Source organism: Aythya marila (genome assembly GCF_965140915.1).
Source record: "Aythya marila genome assembly, chromosome: 2".
NCBI classification, from domain to species: Eukaryota; Metazoa; Chordata; class Aves; order Anseriformes; family Anatidae; genus Aythya; species Aythya marila.
In genome coordinates, this window is record NC_139043.1 from 104,073,289 (window position 1) to 104,098,386 (window position 25,098).

The 25,098-nt window shown below is 40.1% G+C and overlaps 1 protein-coding gene across 1 annotated transcript; it reads right to left on the bottom strand.

Annotated features, from left to right (window-relative positions):
- Nucleotides 1–1,620: 1,620 nt before the first annotated feature.
- RAB12 (RAB12, member RAS oncogene family) lies at nucleotides 1,621–24,974 on the bottom strand. Its single transcript, XM_082752240.1, has 6 exons — nucleotides 24,698–24,974; nucleotides 13,444–13,504; nucleotides 5,979–6,117; nucleotides 5,346–5,435; nucleotides 4,277–4,381; nucleotides 1,621–3,750 (listed from the first exon to the last, which is right to left on the bottom strand). The coding sequence occupies exons 1-6, from the start codon at nucleotides 24,957–24,959 to the stop codon at nucleotides 3,637–3,639; spliced, it is 771 nt and encodes a 256-aa protein (XP_082608366.1). The 5' UTR covers nucleotides 24,960–24,974; the 3' UTR covers nucleotides 1,621–3,636.
- Nucleotides 24,975–25,098: the final 124 nt, after the last annotated feature.

Sequence of the window (25,098 nt, forward strand, 5' to 3'; positions counted from 1 at the left end):
CAAAGCTCCATTTAGACAACCTACAACAGTAGTCCATAACATAACTATTGGCTTCCAAGGCTAACTGGATTCATAAGAAATTCTTCACATACTCAGACCTACTTCATTCCCATTCTTGCTTAAATCTAGCACTTCAAGTAGTGATCAGTTGGCAGCATCACTTTCACAAATGATAACAACAAAAAGGCAAACCAATTATGGCAAAGCCTTCACTGCCAAAAACTCCTGCCCCTTCAGCAGAGTGACATAAATTAAGCATTTGACATAAATGAAGGAATGTCGAAGTCTCCAGCAATGGCACAAACGTGCAGTCCTAAATTTGCTTTAAAAAGTCACCATACCCTGGCTTTTAACTCCCAGTCCTTTCTTCTTCTGCCTTCTCTTCCTCTTTCTTTAGAGGCTGCAAACGCTGAAATCAGTTGTGTATCTCTGTTCTGAAGAGGCAAAAGATCTGGTGAACAGGAGAAGCAACCATCACTGCTCATGCAGCACACAGCATGACAGTACATGTACTCAGAAAATAGCCGTGACACCTATCGAGTAAATCAAGATGTGCTAGTGAGCCAACAGTTTTCATTTTTTTCTGTGTTGTGACTCACTGCTGCACAAAAGAAAAGTTTCCAGCCCTTCTACTTTTCTTCTATTCATCTATAAAGAAATGACCTGGTAACTCAGCCCACTGGTTGAATGCCCATTATAGGCAGATCTAAAACTCTTCAGAAACATGCAAATACCACATCAGTCTCTGGATAGAGATGAATTTCATTTTTGGTAGAAGACAATGCTAATTGGACGTACCACTCAAGTTGTGCCATTTCAATCACTTTCTGGATTAAATCCTAACCGCACTGAAATCAGTGGCAAAACACCCTTACATGGCCATGACCTACCTACCATTTTTTCATGAAAATCAAGAAACCAGTGCTACTTTGGAGCAGATATTACTGTCCTACTTCAGACAATTCTTTGATTTCTGATCACTATGCTAGATTATCAAGAGACACTGCTGTGAATTTTTGTCAGCATGAAGAAACTGCCAGGGACAAGTGTAGTGGTAAAGCATGTTGGGCTCAGTATTAGAAGAAAACCATTTCCACAAACACCCAGAAGCACAGAAATGGATTACTCCAAACCATGGCTCCTGAAGAACCATGATCTGCTAGCACAAACTAGAACAGATTTACAACTGCAGCTAGTTCTCCCCTTTTCTTCCTCCTTTGATCTCTCAATGGTTGTGCAGGCCATTCTAGCAATCCATCATTAAAGATCTACAAGGGTTGGGCTGACAGATGAACTTCTGTATGAGGAAATGGACAGCAATAATATTTTCCCCTCCCACCCATCCTTCCACGCCACACTGCAAACGCTTGCTAGGATGTAAATTAACTTTATCTTGTGTAAAAGTTGTAGAGATCAAATTAGGAGACAAAACCCACTTCAGGATTGTATCATAATGGATGTGAAGCAAACAAGTTTCCTGAACTTTTTATGATTTCCAATGAATCACATACACACACTCTTAGATAAATAGGTGTCTCAAACGCAATTATTTTTCATTTTTGATACAAGAGACTGGGATCCCAATTTACCTACATACAAACAGAACATAATTACAAGAAGAAAGTTTATCTAAGTCAGATTTCTTAATTTTTATTAAATCCAAAAACCGCAGGAAAAAAAATCACAAGTTTCTAAGTACATATAAAAACAAATCAGCTAAAATAGAATGGTTGTCAAATTAAAACTCAGTTTCCATAAATCTTCCTTCCCTGCTATTGCCCACAGTATCATCAGAAATCCTACAAGTGCTTTAGAAATTGATTTCATCTTATCAATATGATAGTAAACCATAAGTTTACTATGTAAAAAAGCAAACTGTTTAGGCACAAGGTGGCAGAAGACATAAGCACAAATATCAACCATGCTTCCTTAATCTGTAAGTATAAATCAAAATGTGCTAAAGACCTGCATGGTATTGTATTCAGAATGTCAGAGCTCACTCAGTAAAATAAGGGATCAAAAAATTTATTATTACTTTTTAAAATGCTTTTTACAGTTCTGTGTGTCTTTTTTCCTTCCCTAAAACACAGAGAAGCTGCTTCAGGCAGTGGTATAGCTTACTGTTCAGTGCCAGTGTTTTGGCTAGAGGAGTGGCAAAGGTGACAAAATGGTTCCAGCACCAGAGAATGAGAAGTAGAGAAGCTGTAGTGTGAAAAAGACTGGTTAATATTTGTGTTGCCAGTGTAATTAATAGCTTTGCAACCGCCTGCTAAGATGGCATGACAAGCAGTCACATGCTACTTGAAGATATCGGCTGGGCTAGGTCATCCCAAGACAGCAAGTATCATGGTGAACAACTAATGCTTGCTGCTCTTTTAACTAGACCTAAAGGAACTGTCAAACAAAGTTAAATAGTACAGAAATTAAAACAAGAGTCGTTCCATATTCTAGATTTTACCTTTTACCCATAACTTGATACTTGCCATTCTAATAACAGGTGCAGTTCCACTGTCATTCATAAATACAAAATTTTATTTGCACTTCATTAGTTTAGAAAGACCACAATGTTTTTCAATACCACAACATTCAGGACACACCAAGTTATTCAAATATGTAACTACTGATTTACCACAGCTAAACTAAACAGTGCATTTTAATAAAAGATATACCAAAGATATAATTCACAAATTCATTATCAGACAAAAACCTAACACAGTATTTGCTTGATGGGAATATTTTCCACCATTAGGAAAGAAAATCATTTCACCTTAGTTTCCCCTCCCCCAACCCTACAGATGTCCAGACAAATACACACATATGTTCCTTAACACAGGAAAATGCATTACCTTAGTATTTTTTTTTTATTTAAAGAATTTGTCTAGGACAGCAGCATTGCTTTTTATACCTTCTTTTAGAGCTTGAATATATCTCCATTCTTTTATTTAAACTTATTGATTCTTGCAATTAAGTTTATGCTTATGCAGAAAATTATATATGCAATTTGAGAGTGCAATCTTAGATCTGCACCAGATGTGATGTCTTAGTACACAAAGAAAGGGTTCAGCATTAAACAAAATAAATAAGGCTGCCAAAAATTAAACTTAGCTTTCAATAAATCCAGTCAGCAGAGGATGCTACAGCCAAAAACGTTTTCACTACATTAAAATGAAACATAATGCTGATTATGGAAGCTTTGTACATAAAGTCCTCTGTTTTAAAAAAATTTGTCTTTAAAATAGTTAGCAAAGCACCATATACTTATCTTCATACCAGAAGAGCTTCTGCCTGCCTGTTTATAATAACAAGAACTATTACAACATTTATGTCAAGAATAGGTATAGATTTAACTTCTCCTCCTCCTCAACTGGAAGTGTGGTAAATCCCAACCAACTGTACAGTATTTATAACACCTGGGCAATGAATGAAACATCATTGTGAGGGAGAGGGGTAATAATTAAATGTTATATAGCTGAATCCTACACAGGATTGCATATTTGCATATTTACAAGTTAGTGTGTAGCTCTGACTCGAATAACAAAGTGCAACAAGAAACTGCCAAATGATTGTAGTGCAGAGTACTATAGACACTTTCTTTACCCTCCCACTCCTATTTTTCACTCTGTACGGAGCAACAAGTCAACAGCAACGGACATGTGGCCTTGGAGGAGGCAGTTCTGGTGGGATTTCTGGCTCTGGTTGCAGGGACAGGATACTGTTGGACAACTCATTTCTTATAACATCCAGTGGCATCTTAAAGAAAAGAAAAAATCACCTGTAAACAATCATCTGTACAGAACTCAGCGGGATGAGATAGTTTAAAGAGCGTAGCCAGCCAAAGCCTTCACTTAAGGATTTTTGGTTCTTATTAATTAGTGAACTACATTAGAGCAAATTGTGTTAACAATTCCTTTCAGAAAGAAGTTGCAGGACCCTATCAAAATAAAGTCACTTTTGTAAAAAAAAAATAAATGACAAATTACAACAGAACTGCCTGCACATGAAAGCAGGCAAATGTACAGTCAGACACTGATATAAGTGAAGTTATAGGAAGTAAGAAGTGCAGCAAATAGCAGCAATTTTTAACCAAATTCAACATCAGTATTTATTAAGTGAAACATACAGCAGAGTCTGCAAACTACATCATGCCCACTACACATTAGCCTCGCCTGACAGTGTGCACTTACCCTGTGTCCTCCCAACAAATACAATCAGTGATTCAGTATTTAAACTCTGACCCATTTATGTGGTCACAGAGACTACCACTTCAATATTTTACCTTTTTCAGAATGTCATCAACAAGTTTTAGAAATATTTCATCCACATTAAAATTATCCTTGGCACTTGCTTCACAGAACCGCATCCCAGTTATTTGCTGTGCAAACTGATGGAAGAGAAAATAAGGTAACTACACAAACAGCAACTATACATTCCTTATAAAGCCTTTAAAAAGTTTTCTTGAAATCTGACTGGACTTAAATTCAATTAATAATCCTGAATCTCTAAGGTATAGCAAATATTGCCAGATATAGCTAATTTTCACTTAGAATTGGTTTAAGGAAAAGTGTGTTACATTTTTCCAGACTTAAATCTGAGAAATTCATGTCTTCAGCTGACATGGATTACCGCAGATTGCCAAAGAGTAATAGCTTCTGAGAAGTTTCATTCTCAACCTTATTATTAAATGCACAAAAGGGGAGTACAGATGTACTCAATCAGCCCTGACTCCCTAACAAAATTCTTAACTTTCCAATGTATGATGGGTAGCTGAAGGAAAATGCATATGTCCATAAAACAGTGCCTTGATCAAGATGGTGCTATACGTATCATGATATAACATACTCTCTTTTCAGTTTTCTTACCGCTTTGGGAGTTGGAAGAGAACAAAAAAACATGGAAGCAAAGATGAGCTAAGTAATCAAGTAGGACTCTTGCCTATCCTAAAATAGTACTGAAAAGCAAATCCCTGGAAGAAGACAAAGATGTTCTGAATGGGCATATTGCTACTTAATGCATACATCTTTACTACATCCTTTATCAGAGTCTATTTGCCAAAGACAGGTATCCCCTACACTACTGTGTACTGGCCCAACAACCAGATTTGTAGGATTTTTATTTTTTTTTCCTTAAACAGCAAAGCCATACTGCTCCAATAAGAAAGAAGGTAATTGCACATTGTATATAAAGTAGTAAATACCATATGGCTTTTGACAGAACATCACCACTCTCACTCAGTATGTTCCTTAGACCCAACAGTCTGAGCAAGAACAGCCATGGACTCTCAGCAGGAATATCACAGCAGTTTTGGTTCTAGCTGTAACTCAGAATTTGTTTATACTTGTTCTTACCTTTTCTCCCTGCTGTCGAGAAATCTCTCGATCAACTTCACAGTCCAGTTTATTTCCAACTAATAGAAGCTCCGCATCTTCTGACGCATACTGCAAGTAAAACATTTTAGTTAACTAGACCTATAAATGTAAGACTTTGTAATGCCAATGCAATATTAACAACAAAAAGGGCAATTCCTTTACTAAATAAGGACACATTCTACACAGTCTGTTATGTCAAAGTACTTCCCAAACATTATTTCAAGAATTTTCATCTTCAACTTTTAAATACCGATTTTAAAACATTACTTGAGAAATGGTTGTTCCAGTTTGTCTGAGTGAACGTAGTGACTTATTTCACAGACCAAAATAAAACATTTATTCATTCTCCAGCGCATAGGCAAATGCATAACATCTCAGATCTCCAATGGCAATTCTAACTAGGACAATTCCAGTCCAAGGATGCAGGGACTGACAACCATTTTAAAACAAAACACGTAATTATTAAATTCCTCCTAAAAGAATCTAACATAAATTAACAGTTGTTAGTTTAATAATCCTACACATACACTGTTAAAAGTCGTACAGAGTTCCTTTGAGAAAAGGCTTCTCAAAACAAACAAAAAAAAAAGAAAAAAAATACATAGAGCCTACCTTATCAATCATTTTCATCCATTTTGGTAAATCATCAAATGTTTCCTTCTTGGTGATATCATACACCAAAATAATTCCCTTGGCACTTCTGTAATAAGCTGAGGTAATGCTGTTGAATCTCTCCTGACCTGCTGTGTCCCTAAGAAGCAGCAGCAAACATTGGCACAAACATTTCACTGATTTGCAAAGTACACAATAACTTTGTTTCTATTTTAATAAAAACACCCCTCCCACTCATTACACACTATATTGAAGATCTCCTTCTATATGTGTGAATTTCAGGCAAAAAAATGGAGCAGTACTTTCAATCACAAAAAGTTTTCACATCGTAACTACTTATTCCATACTAACTTCACCAAGAAAGGCCACCAAACAGTTCTACATGCGTCTGAAAATGAAGCTGTCCAATGGAATGAAGCTGTTTTTGTGGGTTTTGTTGCTGTTGTTATTTTTTAATAACCCTGAAAAAATGAAAAAAGAAATGGAAACGTGCTTATCAAACTAACAGCTGGACATCCAACTATAAAATGAGCAAGGCATTGATCATTATGATTTGAGCTTTCACGGTCTTGTTGGATCAACCACTGCAATTCAGCCGTGGTTCTAAGACTAATGCAGAGGCTACCGGCAGAAGTGAATGAAAGAAGCAAGCAGCCACACGGCGTGGCTTCTGAAAGCGGATTACTGGCTTTCACACTTCGACCTACTCATCTGAAGTGTCCGAATAGCACTTCCAGTCCTCATTTTCATCATTATAGGCATTTCTATCAGGTTGCACTTTACACAGGAGACTATTTTCCATCAATGACAGCGCTTTGCTTGTACTAGCTATAGTTTATATTCCAAAGTAGGTGATACAAACATATTTTTTACTGAACACCATTATGGAAGATTTTTGGCAGATATACTAAAAAAAAAAAAAAAAAAAAAAAAAAAAGCTTGCATGTACTGTAAGTCTTAAAATGTGACTGCTATCATGAGTGGAAAGTAAGTTATACAGTGCCACAAAGTGATCAAGTATTCGGTGCTTGAGTTCAGCCCCCAGAATTAATGAGTAATTTTGAAATTTTACTGTAGGAGTAAGTTAAAAGATGGCTGAAATTCAGAGCGGATAGGAGAAAAGTTCGGAGGGAACTCTACTCAACAGCCACATTTTAGACAAAAGGAGGATGAATTTGGGAATGAGATTAACAATGGAGAGCTGAAAACACTTGTTACAAAAAAAAAAAAAAAGTTATGTTCACAAAATACCACACTGATTGTCCTGAAGAATTCTTTTAAGGCTTATGCACAACAAGCAGTAGAATGAACTACCACAAACCTATCTTGCTCTTCACAAAACCTTTAAGGATCTTAGATAAGCAGCTTTAAAAATGAAGCACTTGACTTTCTCCTGAAATTGCCACAAGTGTGCTTGATAGCAACAAAACTTTGCTAGCAATTTCACAAAGTAAACACTGTCTACTAGAAAGAGGTTTGAAACGTCTGCCTCACAGCCTGTGGAAAAATATTGACTAAAACTTCACTGCAAGTCAACATCATCGTGTTGTGGAGCTTGGGGTAGGGAGGCCGAAGAGAACAAATTCCTATTGCATCCAGTTTTGTTTTATTTTTAGTCATATACCATTCTCCACTCAAAATGTAAGAATTACATTCAAACAAACCTTTGGGACTGTACAGAAAGTGAAAACAGGTAGCCTGTTTCAAAAAGGCCAAGCTCCTAGCATGTCAGAGCAGTTTTAGATGGTTAATCGTTTGCTTTCTTATTGCTAATGAAGCATTTTCATTAAAGCAATACAAGTTCTGGCAGCTGAGGTCACACCGATAAGTATTACTCAAAACAAGTAATTTGATTTTTCTCTTCCCTTCTTTGCTATGGTGAGAGTTGTTTTTGACAGGCCCTTTGGAGGTTCCTTCCGTGAAGGACTTGAGAACCCTATTACGAACCGTTGATTTTCCTCATATGGATAATTTTGCTCCAGTATTTACGCACAGACTTGTCAGAATTAGGATCTCGTGGAGCAGCCTCTGCCAGCTTCTGCTCACCCAACCTACTGACCAGGTGTGGTAGGGATGGGATCCCTCCAGCTCCATTGCTCTGCACAGACATAACCAGCTGGCAGGTGGCAGGGCATTCCCCGTGGGGAAGAAGGGATGCATCAAGCCTGGTTGTGGCCAGACTAATGAAAAAAGTTGCCTCTTTTGCTGGCCAGTCTTCCCCTCTTCCGTGTGCCCTTTTCAGAGCAAAGAAATAGAGGAGCTGTTTCAGAGGGGCCTGGCTGGGCCTGCAGGCCCACGTCGAGGACTTTAAGCAATTCCATCAGAGAGGGGCTGCTTCTGAAGTACCAAGGCACTCATTCATACATTAGAAAAACACAGGGGGAAAATAAATACACTAATGCTCAGCTACCCTGTCTGAAGAGACTAATCAACACGTTAGATAAGCTGAGGTGTAAGCAATGAAGTCACCTACACAACGCCACTCCACCTGTCTCCAGCCCCACGTTCCCCCAGCCTGCTGAGTGCTTTATCTCCAAGTCTATCTGGTGTTATCAGCCTCTCCTCACCCCACAACCTCAGGTGCTTGAAATGTTTATAGCATTCCCCGGCAGCTGCTCCTCTCTGTCACCATACCCTCAGGCAAGCCCTGCACTCCTCGAACTATCCCACACCTTGCAGTCTGGCTTGCTGGCTAAACAAGAGGCTGTGGCTGGTTCAAAAAGCCACAGACAGCCTGGCGGCCCACTGCATGTGTTAAATGGCCAGATGGCCACTAATTGTCACCTGCCAGTCGTACTGAGCATAGCTGACTTGCCTTGCCTTGCTCTAGCAGTCGTAGATGTCCACACACTTCACGTAACCAACGCGTTGACCGCTGCATCAAATTTAAGTGAAGCCCCCCCCAGCAGGTTTCTCACTGTAAGCATGATCTTACAACCCTTGTTTCCTTCAAAAACTGGAAGAAAATAAGCTGAATTTGCAGTCTCTAACATTACCCTAACACTGTATTAGAGAAAATTGGAAAATTATCTCTGGAATAAGCAGTAATCAACAGCGGGCAGCTAATTTCGAATGCAACCCCAAGCTGGCTGAGTAAGCTGCAGAGGGAGCATCAAGTTGATCCTACACGTGGAAGCTTTTGTCTTCTACCACGTGCCATGGTCCTTTTCTTTTAAAAGGAAAAATATGCAGTAAATTCTTCCAGCACTGAGTAAAAAAATAAGTCCAAAAGCAGAGCTGATGTTAAAAGCATATCTACCTTAAATGCCTTTCCTTCATGTGCTGTGCTGGAGAAATTAAGTTTGTTATACTGTTCTCATCAATATACTTCACTCCCACAGCCAGAGCATTTTAGTAAGGATAGCTACTAAAGAACCAATAGAAAGCTGCAAGAAAAAACAAGAATTACGTAACTGCACTGACTGACAGTATTCAACTTCACGAATTTCATGAATGACACTAGGCGCTGCTAGTTCGTTTCTTCTCTGTAAGGATCAACAGAAAAGAATCACTCAGTCCAACGTCATTAAACACAAGTCCAAACAATAAGTTACTACAACTTGATCAATGATTTGGTGTCACTGAGAAAATACACCAGCTGAGTCTTTTTTTTTTTTCCTAATACTAAAACCAGTTTTCTTTTATTGATTTTTCAAGGACTTGTTTTAATGGAAAAAACACTGATATTTCCAAATCGTACTCACAAACACACAACACATGACTCCTTGACCAACTACAAACTGTAATTTAAAAAAAAAAAAAAGAAAATCCTCGCTTGTTTTTCTGCTTAAGTAACAGAAACTAGACATCACTCCAAAAATGCAAACAAATGTTACACCAAACAAAAGCAAATTAAAAAAAAACAAACACACGAAGCCCATTTTCAAGTGTTGACTTGCTGCATTCTCATTATTTCAGACTTCACTGAACACAATACAAATACAGCTGATCTTCATTAAGATACTTTTGGATAATTTTTGTTTTACATAAATATTCTCTATCTAGAATAGTTGCTTGAAAGACAGACTCAAAATTGTCCTTGGCTTGGAAGTTAGATTCATTTTTTAATGAGTAGTGGTGTGAAGTAGTGATAGAGGGGGATGTATTTTTAAACAGAAGTTAAAAAAGAACACTTTCTCGTGCTTTGTGCATTTATGGAACTTGAAGGCAACATTTTAAGAATGTTTTATGCCCTTTTAGAGGTTAATTCTACCTGTCATGCTGAGCTTTTCCTTCCCATAAATTAATATATATATATATAGATTTACAATCTTTTATTGTATGGAATAATTTATTTCAGAGGTACTAAACAGCAGGAACTGCATTCTGTTACGTTTCAGGACAGATGATCTTTTCCTCAGAAATTTTCCAGGAGGATAATTGCCCATTAGGAAGGCCTGAGCTGGCAGAATCAGAACTCTTTATGAGAACGCAGCAGCCCAAACTACCTTCAGAAGCAAATTGGACAGTTTTCTTGCCAAATCAGTAAATTTGTAGAGCTACCAGAGAGCTCCCCTGGCAGACTGGCAGGACGTAGCACAGCGGCACGGCACCGCCGCTTCCAGCAGCCAGGTGCCTTCAGACAGGTAGCCAGGGCTGGCTAATTCTTGCTTTAGGCAAGTGCCCAGATGGCTCAGGGGACAGGGCATGCTCTGATCCCCTGCTGTCCCTCCTGAGCAGCCCCTGGCACACCACGCTTCAAAGCGTCAAGGTGTGCTTCCTACATTTCCTCCAGTTTTCAAGCTCTGAAAAAGCTCAGCTGCTCAGAGTCGCTTCCCAACTCAGCTGATGGCTCCAGTTACTTTACCCACAGCCTGACTGCGCCACACACTGCTTCTCAGGGAACACGAACTCCTTTCGGCCCAGAACTGCAGCACAGAAGCAGAACTATTGCACCTGCTGCTCCTGGCAGCCCAAGGGGCGCTGCTGCCCTTCAGATGGAACAGAGAAGGTGGATGCTACGTAACATCTTCAGTGCTGCTCTCCTATTTTATATCCTAATGAGCAGCAGGTTGTTTTCTGACTGAAAGGCAGAAATAGGGGAAGAGGTACTGTAGTTAGGAGTGATTGGATAGGAACAAATAAGCTAGAGGCAAGAGCAGAAGCCTCCGTGATCCTCAAGTGCGCAGTGTCCACTTGGAAAGGAACATGGGAGACCGATTTGTATGCTGCTGTACTAACAGCAAGCAGGTGAAAGCTGCTTTCAGATGGGTGTCTTGCACACCTAGTTGACTGATACATTCACAGTTCTCTGCTGTTTTTTCCGTAACTTTAAGTGGCAGAGGTCTGTTGAGAGCACTGCTGGCAGGGCAGTCAGTGAAGAGACAGGTCGAGTGACCACTGAAAAAGGCGGTACTGAAATACCAAAATTAAACCAAAAATAAAACAAACAAAAATCCCAACCTGTTCCTATTTGATTTTTGAAGTAGAATTATCACAACTAAAAAAAAATAAACAAACTTGGATGCTTCAAAATGCAACCGTAGTAATTTTTAGAAAACAGATGTGCAAAAAATTTACAAATCATTTGTTTACTGAAAACACATGTTTCTGTAGCAGTTACTGTGATCTTTGTATGTAAGGACTGCCAGGAAATATGAGGCAACCTTGCCTTTGTGTAGGTATGAAAGGAGACTGCATTAACCATGCAAACTCAAGTCTGTGTTTCTAAATTTCAAATGCTTGACTTCGTAAATTGTTTTCTTCTTTTAATCTAACAACTGAAAGTATAAAAAGAGTTAATAAATAGGCCCAGCAACATACACAACATACTTCAGGACAAATTAGCAAAAGGAGGGGTTATCTAATTGCTTTTCAAAAAATTTACAAGTATGCCATGACAGTTTTAAGGGTTAGCTGTAAGAAGAGCATTTTAACAGCAACTGTTGGAGAGAAAGTGACACGTGGGAGCAGGAAGTTGTACACATGGATATTAAAGTACTTTAAAATATTTCCTCTTTACAACGTGTTTTGTTCACCATTTTAGCAGGGCTTTGCACAGGAATACTGGTCATGGTTTAGCAAGCTATCAATTTTTAGTTTTAACTTTCCTGTATCCTACTGGCACATTCTCAGTATGTGGAAAATAATGGTTTAAACATCTCTTTTCCAACAAAGCTTCTCTTCTATAAAGTGTTTATTCGACATGAAGGAATCAGTTGACCAAGTTTGCACATTTCACAGCAGAATTTCACATTAGGCACACGGTAGCATCTCCATATCAAAATTCTTTGTTACCTCCGTCAGCTTCAGCAGACCCTGGCTAACAATTGCTGGCTCAACTGCCAGCCTTGTGGTCACAGGTTTCCAAACAGGGACAGGTGATGGATGGAGACATGCCAGTAACATTCAAGTGTTAGGTGACTGATGACACCAAAGATGATGCAGCAGTTAACTCAGAGGGAAGCAAGACAGACACATGGTGTGACAAACAGAGTTGATGGTGACCTGCCAAGAGGAGTTAGTAAGCTCAGTTCACTGCATCCATGTAGTTAAGAGTGAGAAACCACCAGAATATCCCCAAAGTGCATTGAAGAATTATTTAGAGCTTTTTCCCCCTCTATAGATTGTTAGCAGCTTTAACAGCTTAACTACAATGCCAATTATGCATCGAGCACTATTAATAAACAAAGCTAAGCCTCTACATAGTAGCATATAAGATTAATGTATATTAACATAGCTGGTTTATTCTCTCGTAACAATGCTTATGTTCGCACTACTATGCGAAACAAAGGAGCTCTTAAGCTCAAAAATTCCTAAGCAATGTAAATTGTTTTAATCTTTGGCATGGGGAATTGTTATGAGGAAACACGTAGCCTACTCCAGAAAAGAAAAGCTGAGCTCAGACATTGAGCTTTCTGCAGTAGGACATCAGTTCTAGTTAATGGGTACGGTCTTAGTTGTATGGAATCATTCTACTTCCCAGTGCTGTTCATAGTGGGTATAATTTACTTAGCCTTGAATGCCCTTCGCTTTCAGTTATTTAATATAGCATCAAAGAAACAGCACTGCCGACACCAAGTTTTATAAAAACAGTTTAGGAAATATTTTACAGTTGCTTTATAATTGCTTTTATAACAAAAGTCAGTTTTGAATGGTCCAGAATTAAAAACAAAAAACCACCTTTCTCTAGCATCTATTTAACATGGTTCCTTTTGTTTGTAGGACTCCTATTTCTTGTGCAGACGATTTCACACTTTTAGAAAAAAGGGCTTGAGACCTCTGTGATGCATGAGCATTTCAGTAGTTACACTCATGTCCTATTTCTAATTTTATCTGTCTCCTCCTTTATCCTCACAAAAATCTAAGAGCTATTTGGTTTTGCTTAAGTCTTATGGGAACAGAGGAGAGGAGCAAAAGGGCAAGAGCTAAACCAGCTTATAACAGTTAATAGTATTAGACAAGCATATTGATTCATGCTATAACATAAAAATTAATACATACTGCTGGTTGCACATTTACTTACCAGATTTGTAATCTAATTTTCTTTCCTCTTAGCTCTACTGTTTTGATTTTAAAATCAACACCTATAAATAAAATACAGTAAACAGAAAAGTAGGAATAAGAAGCAAAAGTAACGAGGGTGTAATTATTATTATTATTATTGGATTTTTTTTTAATATCAAATTTAAACAGTCTGAGCAAGCAGAAGGGTTTGCAACACTATGGGGCACCTCAGGAACATCAAGGGGATTTGACAACCGCTGTACGGTCTGTGTGCCACCCAATTTGGCAGCACCACAACATAAACCTTCCACTTTGTGCAGCACTCCCAGCAGCAGGTAAACCCAACGTAAGCGTAAAGCAACGGGTTGTTCCTCCCTTATCCACCCTGCCTGCCAAGGACAAGCCTGCTCTGCCTTCAGCTGGCACAGACGCCTTGGAGCATGAAGCAAACCCCATCCCTCCACACCAGTTTTGCTGCCTGTGACGTGGAACAACACACATCCCTCCCCAAGCTGGATGCTTAACATCTGTGAAGTGCTACAGCACAAGTGCTGGAACTGTGGTTGGTTTATGCAGTTTGTTAGCACCGTCATTCTTAATTCCTGCAAATATTTAGAAACAAACTGCTTAGATTTAGAACGACTTTTAGAATTCCTTCTATACCTGCGTGGTGCTTTCATCCACCATATCAAAACTCCAGGCACATTTTGAATGCATGCTAAATATAAGAGATACAATCATGAAGACTTTGTTATACGGAAAGATTTTAAGTCCAAAAAATGCTGGCAATCAACACATAAGACACACTATGGTCAAACAATACCTAGACACAAAAGAATATCACCTCTCCCACAAAAATATTTCAGGGTACAGACGTCCTAGATTATCACTGTATTTGTGAACTGTTTGCCTGATCATCTTAGTATACATTTGTATAGATTTTCACCTCAGTTCTCCCTGAGGAACACCATCCCTTCTAACAGAGCTAAATCAGAAAGGAGGGAAATAAAAAGACAAGAGGACATGGTTCAGACTGGTACACTTAAACTCACACAGAAGTGCAGAAGCATACTGTGTTGGAAACACTTTTGTCTTTCACGTATGAGAGTATACCAAGCATAAGGATGACAGCAAATAGGAAGAAAAGATTTTTATTTCCTCCAACAAAAAAAATACAATTTTTCCTAATGCCTGTCCCTGTTAAAAGCTAAGTGTCCCTACTGATATTGCTAGAATCAAGACCAGACTATCATTTCTACAGAAGGAATTGAATTTGACCCTCATTTAAGCTTTACAAAAGTCCCAAAAAACTTAGTTACAAAGAAAAAAAAAACAACAAACATTTTACATCCTGAAAACCAGTTAGACATTGTTGACTTGGTGTTTATCTCTAAGTGCTTTTACAGTTGTGTCTGTAAAGCTGTTGGCATGAGATAAGTCAATCAGATAATAATTCCACAGCAATTAACTTGTTTTGAAAAATGAGTTACATTTTACGAATGGAAATAAAAAGATAGCTTTGACTCTACTTTTCAGTTATAAAACAGGCTGTCACTATTTAGCTAGACTAAATATGTGAAAAAAAATCACTGATCTTCATTCCCCTAAACAGAGATCCCTCCAAACAGCTTGCAGTTGTGCACTACACAGTGATAAACGTGTTGGTTATCACCACGACAGTTATTCTACTCCATGTCCTTAAAATTGCCTAGCACAGTTATTCACCAGTTCTTAGGGTTGCTCAGGACATGTGATATTTATGCTCCACTTCCCAAAATGTACCCCATTCATACTCCTGTGGGGTTCTTGGGGAATACAAGAACCAAAGAAATAACCTGATTTGTCTACAATTTTAACACCAATTTGCAAGCATTCGCATGCAAACTGAGAAAAAGTATCACAATAATTAAAGTTTCAGAACATTCATGAATCCTAACTTTAAGAAATATTTGCTGGCACTTTTGAAAAACCACCATCTCTGTTAGAGTAAACGTTGCTGTGTTAGTGTAAATGTTAACTATTTCTACTACTAAATGCCTTTTCTCTACATAATTTCATTAAAACTATAAAACGCAGTTGTCTGAATGGTCACAACTTTGTCTAGTACAAGACAGATGATTTACTTGCAGAGGAGGTAATCAGCATTAACTGAACTTGCTTCAGACCTCTCCCTTCCTCCGGGAAGCTGGAATACAGCCGCCCCAACATCTCACCTCAAATTCCACTGCCACTATCTCATACAGCATGCCATGCGATCTGCCGCTCATCTGAGACCTCTGATTCAAATAAAATACAAATTTAAAAAAATATATAAAAAATATAAATAATAATAAATAAATAAATAAAAATAAAAATAAACAAATATAAAAAATAAATCAAACAGAGAAGTGCCTACAGCTGAAAAAGACTGTTTCAGAAGAGCACTCTTGAGATACTATTTATTATTTCAAAGGCAGGTCCTCCTATCAGTCATTTTAAGAGTCAAATCATGAGAAAATTCTTTGCTATTAAAGCTTGCAACAGACAAAACAAACTAGCAGGTTTCACAGAAGAACAAACTTCTCTGAAGCTGAATCATTTAACACTTATATCAGACAGCTTGCCAGCGCTACGCAAAAGTTGCTCAACTGATTTTTATAATTAGTAATGCTCAGCAAGCATCAACACAATGCCAAAGCTTCCCGTCTGCCAACACCGAAGGAAAAGTCTGGCAGCTTTCCTCTTGCAAATGAAGAAATAAATTCCTAAGCCCGTCAGTCTTCGGTACGGTGTTTCACCATACACCTGCCAAAGGTACCGCTTTGAGTTTACAAGCAAACTCGTAATTTAATTAAAATAATACACGCACGTGTCTTCCACTTGGACTTCAAACATCGTGAGAAAAAGTTCAATGGATCAAATAAGTTAGCTTGACTAAAGTCCATGAATATAACTAAATGTAAGGCTTTGCTATCCACATAACTTCTCCAATTACCAAAAACCGGAGGAAAAACTGTTAACAGTCCCAGGAAGTCAATCAGGAAACCCATGCTTTTTTTTTTTTATTGCTTTATTTTTAAAGAAGTGCTTTGTAACGCTCCAGTACTGATGGCAAGGATATTTGATAAATTCTTTAAAATCCCTGCTTCAAAGAGTGCCTAATGTACAGTTGTCCCCAGTTACATACAGCTCAGGAAAGCCCAGGGATCGATGATCACTGCTGGCAACAGCACCAAATCTGAAAAAAAAGCATTTTACAAGGGCACAGGATTTTAAAGGGCTCTCTTTACCTTACTCTGTAGCTTATTAGTGGTATTTTGAACATTTCATACAGAGCACAGTGCTTTTGTGGTGAAAGCACGTGAACTTTGGATTAAAAGCATGCTTCATACAAATACGAGCACCTACTAAAACACGCACTCAGCTGAAGCAATGCTTTTTCCAGGAAAAGTAAAGGGCTACTAGACCACAAGGCAAGGAGAGAGGGATTATTTGCTTATTAATTTATTGAGTCTATCAAACACACAGCTAGGCAAACTGTCTGCACTCCCTTCCAAAATAAACAGCCCGAAAAGAAAGAACAGGCACTCAAAATAGAAGCGCCCTAATGAAGCTCTAGATAAGGGCAAGTCGGTGACAATGACAAATCTCGTCACTGCCCCAAACTTGAGACTGTTCCAGACTGAAAAAAATCCACTAAAAATTTAGCCCGGAATAGATTTTAACATTTCTTGCCCCAAACAGGAATGAAAAGTTCCCTACCAAAGCATGAACTGAAGCACACACAACTGTGTCTAGTTTCCCCCTTTAAAGCTAAAGCTTTCTGTCCAGAAATAAAACAGGTAGCGAAGAAACTTCTCACAATGCATTCTGCATTTAAGTTTTAAATAATTTAATTTTTCTGGGCCTAAGTGGCAGAAAAAGGAAGTGGAAATGTTTTTGCTTAATGCACCGGGTGACCTTCAGAGGCCAAGATTTCCTGATCACACAGTTCAAGCAGGAGCTGGGAAAGCAGATGGAAATGGAGCACACAGTCCCCCTCCAGCTAAAATCAATTCCAACAGAGGACATTTTCAGAGACCCATCAGCTATGCGCATCAGAGCCAGTGACAAATAATCAGAGCAGATTTGAAGAAACCCAATCTGTTTCAAAAGTCAGAGTTTGTGTCCTGAACCACCTGAAGCCAGAGAACTCGAAGACTGGGTCGGTTTGTTTGCTTTGGGCATCCGACAGCATTGCACAGAGACGTTTTCCTGCTTCCCTACAACCCGTGGCTGAGGTCATGGGGCTTCCCGAGGTCAGAACCATCCCTGTCACCAGCCTGTACGGTGTCTGCTACAATCCAGCCCTGCTCTGTGACTAAGGACTAATCACAACGCAGCTCTCGTACCTACAGCCTCCGGGAACTGCTGAAGCCAAAGAAAAGAGGCTCGGTGGCTTTGGTGCTCATTTCTGGGGGAGGAGGAGGGACAAGAACAAGGCACACGGGAGCGGAGAAGGTTGCTAAAATTGTTTTGGAAAAAAAAAAACAAAAACAAAACATCGTATTTAATTTCAATTGAAGCTGGAAGACAGGCAGGGAAATTTTGAGAACCACCAAAGTGGAAGTACCCCTTTCAAACTGCACATTATGAAAGCAAAGATCACAAAGAGATGAGGGAGCACGAAGCGTTAGTCACCTGTGAGCCAGCCTGGGGATTGCTTTAGAGGCAGGTGAAGCACGCCGTCCGTCCGTAAAGCTCTGCAGGGTAACTCTAGAGCCATTAACACGCGGAAACCTGAGACTGCTCGCCTAAAATAAAAGCCGACACAGACCTCGGCTGGCAACTGAACTACAGACTGAAACGAATCAGACACAACAACACGCAAAAAAGTAATATATGGGCAGTGACTACATGTTAAAGTACAATTATAATGGGTTTTTAGTAATGTGACAGGGATTTTTGAATGCCAAATATACTGTTTATGGTCATCTCAGGTGCTCGGTACTTCCAAATTCAATGAAATCGGAGGAAGTAATTTCTTTATAATTTTACTGTCTGTGAAAATGTAAAGTCCTTCAGAAAGTGTAAACTTTTTACACTATTTACAGTGCTAACTTCAAAGCACAGACCTAAATTTTGATAAACAGAACGCAGTAAAGGGGAAAATGGAACAAATAAGATTTTCTGGGCTTTCCTGAAAACAAAATATTACAAAGCTCCTGATTACAGAACGGAAAAACATCGTGAGCTACTGGTCTACAGCTACCCGACCTTGAAAGGACAATCAAATGTGAAAGAAAAATTAATAACCAGGACTCCAGATTTTTAAAAAGGCTGAATCTATTCCATCATGGGACTGGATTTTGGTGTGGGTACCGAGTTTTCCGTTCCTTAGATGCCAGGAGAAATAAATTGCAAAAGTGTTTGCTATAGGCTGTGAAACAGTTGCAGTCCTAATAAGCGGGAACATCCATCCTCTCCCTCATTTAAGGACAGCCCAGGGAAGAAGCGTCTCAGACATGTCAGGGTTTCTGTGATGAAAGGCACCCTACAGAGAGAGCCTCTTCCATTTCATGGGTCGGCTGAAAATACGAGCATGCTGCGAAGTGCGGGTGCTATTTCACCAGAGGAACATGTGAGTTCACAACTTCCAGAAAGAAATACGCAAGTCCATAACAGAATCACATGCCCACCCCTTTTTTTTTTTTTTTTTTTTCCTTTTGCTCCTGACACTCTCAGCTGTTCACAGCCCAGACTGAGTTTGACAGCTGCATTCCACTCGCCTTCCAAACCACGCTCCACAGGCGACACCGCTCAAGTGGGCTCTTCATTTTTTCTCTTCTTTTACTTGCATATTCTCACATAAGCACCGACACAGGACCACAGGACATTTGGAGAGCTCTGCGGTGTCGATGTAACCCAGTAGCTGAACGTTTCTATCAGTTTAGAGCAGCAACTGGTTTACAAATGACCAAATCAACTGCAAATTTACTCCTTGGTAATTCAAAAAACAAAAATGAAAATAGAAAAAACCTCTCCCCAATACCCTGCTCCTGAACCCTGATAATTTATACCACCTTGCTGCTACATTTTCCTATTTTAAAATACAGTTTTGAGCCCCTTCTGAGGGCTCAAATGGCTACGCATGGAAAATAATTGCTGACTCCACCAGATGCTGTGAAACACGCTTAGCTGACACGTACGCTCGGCAGACAATTACTTGCTAGCTTCTTTCAGTTGTGGTCTCCAGCGTCGATTACAAGTGGCAGCGCTACTCCTGAAAGGTGGAAGGCAGCTTCCAGGGAGCACAGGCTTCTGTTCAGAGATGCATTTCCTAAACCCACGGTTACAGAGCCGAAAACAAACAGCGCGAGTTACTACACGCTCCCCAATTATCTCAAGGTTTTGTGTAAGGTTAAATGGTTTTCTGCGCAAGTTTCCAGCCTCCCCACTCTCTGCTATTTGTAGTTTGTCGAGTAACTGCAGCACAACACTAATGAGGTATTTGTTAGTTTTGTTTATGCTAACCTAAATGTTTTGTTTATGCTAGCCAAAAAAAACCTGTATATAAGAATAGATATACATCCCAGAAAAAAATGAAGATAAGGGTTAATTCTCACATAAATATTTAAGATCATTGATCAGAACCTTCTTCCTTTTCTTTTGTACAACAGCAAAGATCTATCAGAATGAGTACAGAGCTGATGCGGGGTATAAAGCCAATACAAGGCTATCTGATTGCTACTTTATCACAACGTGGTAAAGCAAAAGACGTCTATTTCTACCCTTTCTTCCCTCTCTCCACCGCAGTTAAGTTTTCAGTGTCACCTTCTGGGAGGTGAAAATCTTCAAAGAAAAATTAAAATGAGTTACACTTGTCAGAAAGAACTCACAGACACATACAAGTGTAGCAAAAAATGTACACAAAAACGCTATTTTTCTAGTTAATGCAGGAGGTTTTTCCGAGGATCATCTGTAGGTTGTTCTTCATCTCAGATTACAGGAAATTATTAAACTTGCTTTCCAAACATAGGTTTTTATCGTGATTTACTGAAAGGTTACTTTTCAAGGTAATAGGACATGCAATGCTTACATTGCACGTGAGCTTAAAATATCGACAAGTAAAAAATTAAGGACCAACTTAAAGGGCAGTTCTGAAAAAATGAACACTTGATATTAAAATAAGGCCATTCAATTAAGTGAATATAATTAATATTATACGAAAAACTTACGGGAATGAAAACTACACATGAATGTTGTTACTCCACCTTTTAAAGGCTAAAAACCAATGAAGGAGGTTGAATTAACAACAGACAACCTATATATATATATACACACACACACACACACATGCATTTGTGTACCTATGTACTGATCTATCATGCCTATGTATTAAAAACAGAAGATGCCTTGCTTAAGGTTGCTCTGACAGAAGTTTAAGCTGAAGTTTTCACCATTGCTGTTGCTTATTTGTGGAAGTCAGGCATTTTGCTTGTGTATTTTAAAAAGAAACAATAGGAAAGAGACTGCTTGGATAAAAAAGCTACGGAGCTCTGTAAACCTGATGAGCCCCCAATGCACACGCCAACAGACTGTTTCACACTAGCATTAAAGCAAAGTGGAACAGGGTAAAAAAGCAATTTATGTGAAGTCACAGCACATTTGCTTCAAGTGGTACTGTGGTGTCCCATGAATAGCCTGCCAGGGCACCTGAACTCTTACATTTTTGAAGGCAAGGCTTCTTTCCTGGGATGCTTTCATGACCGAGAAGAACTGAAGGGTAAGACTAAGCCTCAGAAACTTTACATACTTGGCCAGCTTGGAAAAGATGAGCAGAGGAGCTCTGCTTGATCTGGAGAAGCAGGAGAGTCAGCCGCCTGAGAAGTGAGTCAGTGCAGGGCCTCCGGTTTGGGTGAGCAGGAACCTCAGGTTCTGAGATTAAAACCAGAATTTTGCCTGTGGCAAAACAGGTTGGAGAGGAAATAATACTGAGCACAGGAGCTCTGTAGATCGTTCGTGGAAGAAAAAATAGCATGGAGATTGATAGCGAGTGAAGACTTAGATACAGATAGGGCAGACAGCCGTGAGGGTTAAAGGGCACACAGAGGCCTTTGGAAAATAAAAGGACTCTTTATTATAGTAATCGTAATAACATCACTACAGAGATCTGAATTAGGATGTATTTCTTTGGGGATAAAACATACTTTTGGGAAAATAAGGAAGGGGGGAAAGAAGCAAAGGCAAAGACTCCTCCTTCACCACCCATCTTCAGACCTCCTCACAACCATACCAGTATCTGTCCACTGACTCTGGAAAGATGACCCTTTTTTATGCCTAATTTGGCAAATTTGGTTTTCTTTGTCAAGAGCCTGAAAAACCTCCAAGTGATAGTCCTGGATCTTTCTCCTTTGTGAAAAAGGCAGGTGCATGGAGGTCAGATAAAGACTCATAAATGGGGAATGATTTTTATTGTAAAATAAAGTGTGTATATGTGTGTATATATATACATATATATAGTTGACAAAATTAATATAATGCCAGTGTTACCTTTAAATAAGCATTCTTCCACCATGGAAAAGAAGTTCCCTTAACTACTTTGGATTTAATGCTGGCATGAACCCAGCAATTTTACATCACTGTAGATAAGCTGTAACACTTCTACAGAAAAGTTCTCTGCCCAAAGAAATAATAAGTTATAACCTAATAATAAGAACAAATATTCAAGCCTGGCATGTAAAATTGTAAACAGTGGCCTCTATTTCTCATTTGACAACAGTGTGCAAAAGTCAGTAAATATTTGAGCACAGTGAGTATTTGCAGTGCTATGTAAATAGCAGATTAAGTAGACACAATATTCTATGCAACTTAATGCCCAAAATAAATACATCAAAAGAATTTTAGATCAACAGCACATCGTGTGCCGTTATGAATAATGTGCCAAAATCTGCCAAGCTATTTTTGAACACTTTCAAAGAACTTCAGTGTTTTGAGATGAGACAGAAGACACTGATATGTTTTTATTGCAGAATTTTCTTTACCAATCTGGCAAATTTAGCCCTTGCAAATTAACATTAAAGTACTGAATCTTTTTTAATCTAATCCACACCTCCCCATTCATGCAGAAACACCCAAATTTTCCAATTACCTGGCATTATTATCCTAAGCAGTACTTAGAGACAAAAGTCAGCCAGGTACTTCTAATAAGCTTTGGACAAGGAAAGTTTTTGGACATCACTGTCAGAGAAGACCTCTGAGTAGCCTGCACATTTCCATGCAAGAGGTTAAAGTGTTAAATATTATTCTACTTAGCCTATAATTCCACAGGTTTAGGGAAAAAAAACAAACAAACATAAAAAGTAAGGTAGAGACCACTAATATCAAGGTAAGGGAGTTAATATGTATTTTAGGATTCTGTTTAAAATATGTCTTCAATCAGATAGGTAGATACAGCATATTTTAACTTCTTTTATCACATGGTCTTTTCAAATTTAATCTCGAGGTATATTCTGTTTACATAACTTCCCCTGAAATGAGATCAGTCACACTGTTTTCAATAATATTTCAAAACACATTCTACACTTCTTGAAAAGCACTGCAGTAAGTAGTTACAGAGAAAGAGTTTTATGATTTCAACTGCGTATCAAAGTCTGACCTCAGATCATTTCTGAGTGTGGGTTATTTTCCATCCAGCTAACACGTAAACAGCGGAGGTTACTTTTTCTTACTCTACGGTGCAAAACAGCGGGGTGCGAGCTTTCAGTCACGGCTGAGAAAAGCTTGTTCATTTAGCAGTTGAAGGATCTGGGGGAATCTCAACAGCTCTCAACTTTAAGTCAGAGGACCTTGCAAGAATGCCATTACTGTCAAGTCTTTCTTACATGTGTTTTGGCACAAGCTGATTTCCCTATGCTGCTTTATGTTGGCACACTTTGTACATCAAACATTACGTAATCTTCTGTCTAGCGGCATACCACCATTTATTTCCTGTTTTTTTGTAAAATAAGGAAGCTTCTCTGCCTCAATCACTGTCTCGGTTATCTAGCAAATCAGTTTTGCTTTCAAGGCACCAGACTGGAAGTCTGGACCGGGGTCTAGGGCACGTCCTCTCACTTCTCAAGGAAACTAACACGAGGTAACAGAGAGCAGTCCGGCCCCAAAAGAGCACTGAATGTAGGTCAGCCCAACAGAGAAGCACACGAGTTCAACACAATACATAAACCTGGAGAACTTATAAAGAATACAGTCCACTGTCTAGTTCTTCCCTAGCTCACCATATGCTTAACTAAACCAGCCCGTCTACAGAAGCCCCCAGCGTTTCTTCACGACAACGCATCGCTTCAGGATTGCATCTCTGACGTGCTGTCACTTCTTTCTAACTTCTGAAAAGTTAAGTTACCTGCTTAAATACATCAACACTAACAGGCTGCTAAGAAGGGGAGCCACGGCTCCATCAGATTTGGATTTTTAAAGGACCTAGGAAACAATAAGAACAAAAGAACTGACAGACGGCACGTTAAAATGAAAATAAGGGTAACTGTATTATTCTGTCACAGCAAGATCATCTTGAAAAGTAACAATTTAGCTTCTAAAAGGCGATACACTCGCTTTCCATCAGACGCTATACCTTTCCCTACACGTCAAGCTGCAATTAAGCTCGGCACAGGTACTTTACAGTGACACAGCCTTAACAACCACCTCGCTGCAGCGCTTGGGAGCTCGGTCCCAAGAGCTGGTCTCTAATAACGCCGTCTCCCTGGCTTGCTTTCCGCCCTTTACACACTCAGGCATTAGGACAGGAGGTATTACGCTCCCTCAGAGGCCGGCACTGGTGACTAAACCACGCGCAGGACGCTGCTCTGCAACACTGGGAAATCGCCTTCTGGTTTGCTGCAAGGGGGCAAAACACGCAGTGTGCTCGAGAGGTGCTCTTCCAGAAACAAACCGTCAGCTCTTCCTCTTATCTAATATTGACCTGAGGTAACCTGGAACAGCATTTGGAGTCCCACCAGCTAGGTGTTGGCACTGCACGCCTCCCCACCCCTGAAACACTCCCGTTTCCCTACACACAACCCCACAGCCACCTGTTCCACCAACCACCCCGCGTTTCTCTTCCTTCAAACCCTGCTTTTTGCTAGCACCAGCGACGCAGGACACCACCCACCTCCCCCAAACCCGTCAGGACACCGAGGACCCCCAACACCTTTCCAACCAAGGGCTTGTAGGGCAAGCAGAACCCCCCCCCCCAGGGGGGTGCCCCACCACCCCCAAACCCACCCCGGGGACATCGGGGCAGGGCAGCGCAGCCTTACCCACGGTGGACTTGCAGGCCTCGCAGAAGGTGTCGTCGGTGAAGCGCTCCATCAGGCTGGTCTTGCCCACCCCCCGGGAGCCGATGATGATCACCTGCAGCTTGAAGTCGGCGGGGCGCGGCGGCTGCTTCCTGCGCCGAGCCTGCCCCCCGGACAGCGCCGGAGACCCCCCCGCCGAGCCCGCCCCGAGCTCCAGCCCGCCGCCGCCGCCGCCTCCCCCCGCCGCCGCCCTGCGCTGCGGCAGCCCCGAGCCCGGCTCCATCAGCGCCGCATGCGGCGCCGCCACCCCGCCGCCCCCCGCCCGGACCCTGCCCAGCCCAGCCCCGGCTCGCCCACAAGCCGCCGCCGCCGCCGCCCGGCCCGAGGGGAGCGGCGCCGGCAACGGGAACGGGAACGGGAAC

Excerpts from the sequence above, each read along its gene's own strand:
- RAB12 (XM_082752240.1), bottom strand. The coding sequence starts at position 24,959 with ATGGAGCCGGGCTCGGGGCTGCCGCAGCGCAGGGCGGCGGCGGGGGGA. Across the intron at positions 13,505-24,697 it reads GGCCTGCAAGTCCACCGTGG|GTGTTGATTTTAAAATCAAA; the intron begins GTAAGGCTGCGC and ends TTTTATTTATAG. Across the intron at positions 6,118-13,443 it reads AAAATTAGATTACAAATCTG|GGACACAGCAGGTCAGGAGA; the intron begins GTAAGTAAATGT and ends GCTGCTTCTTAG.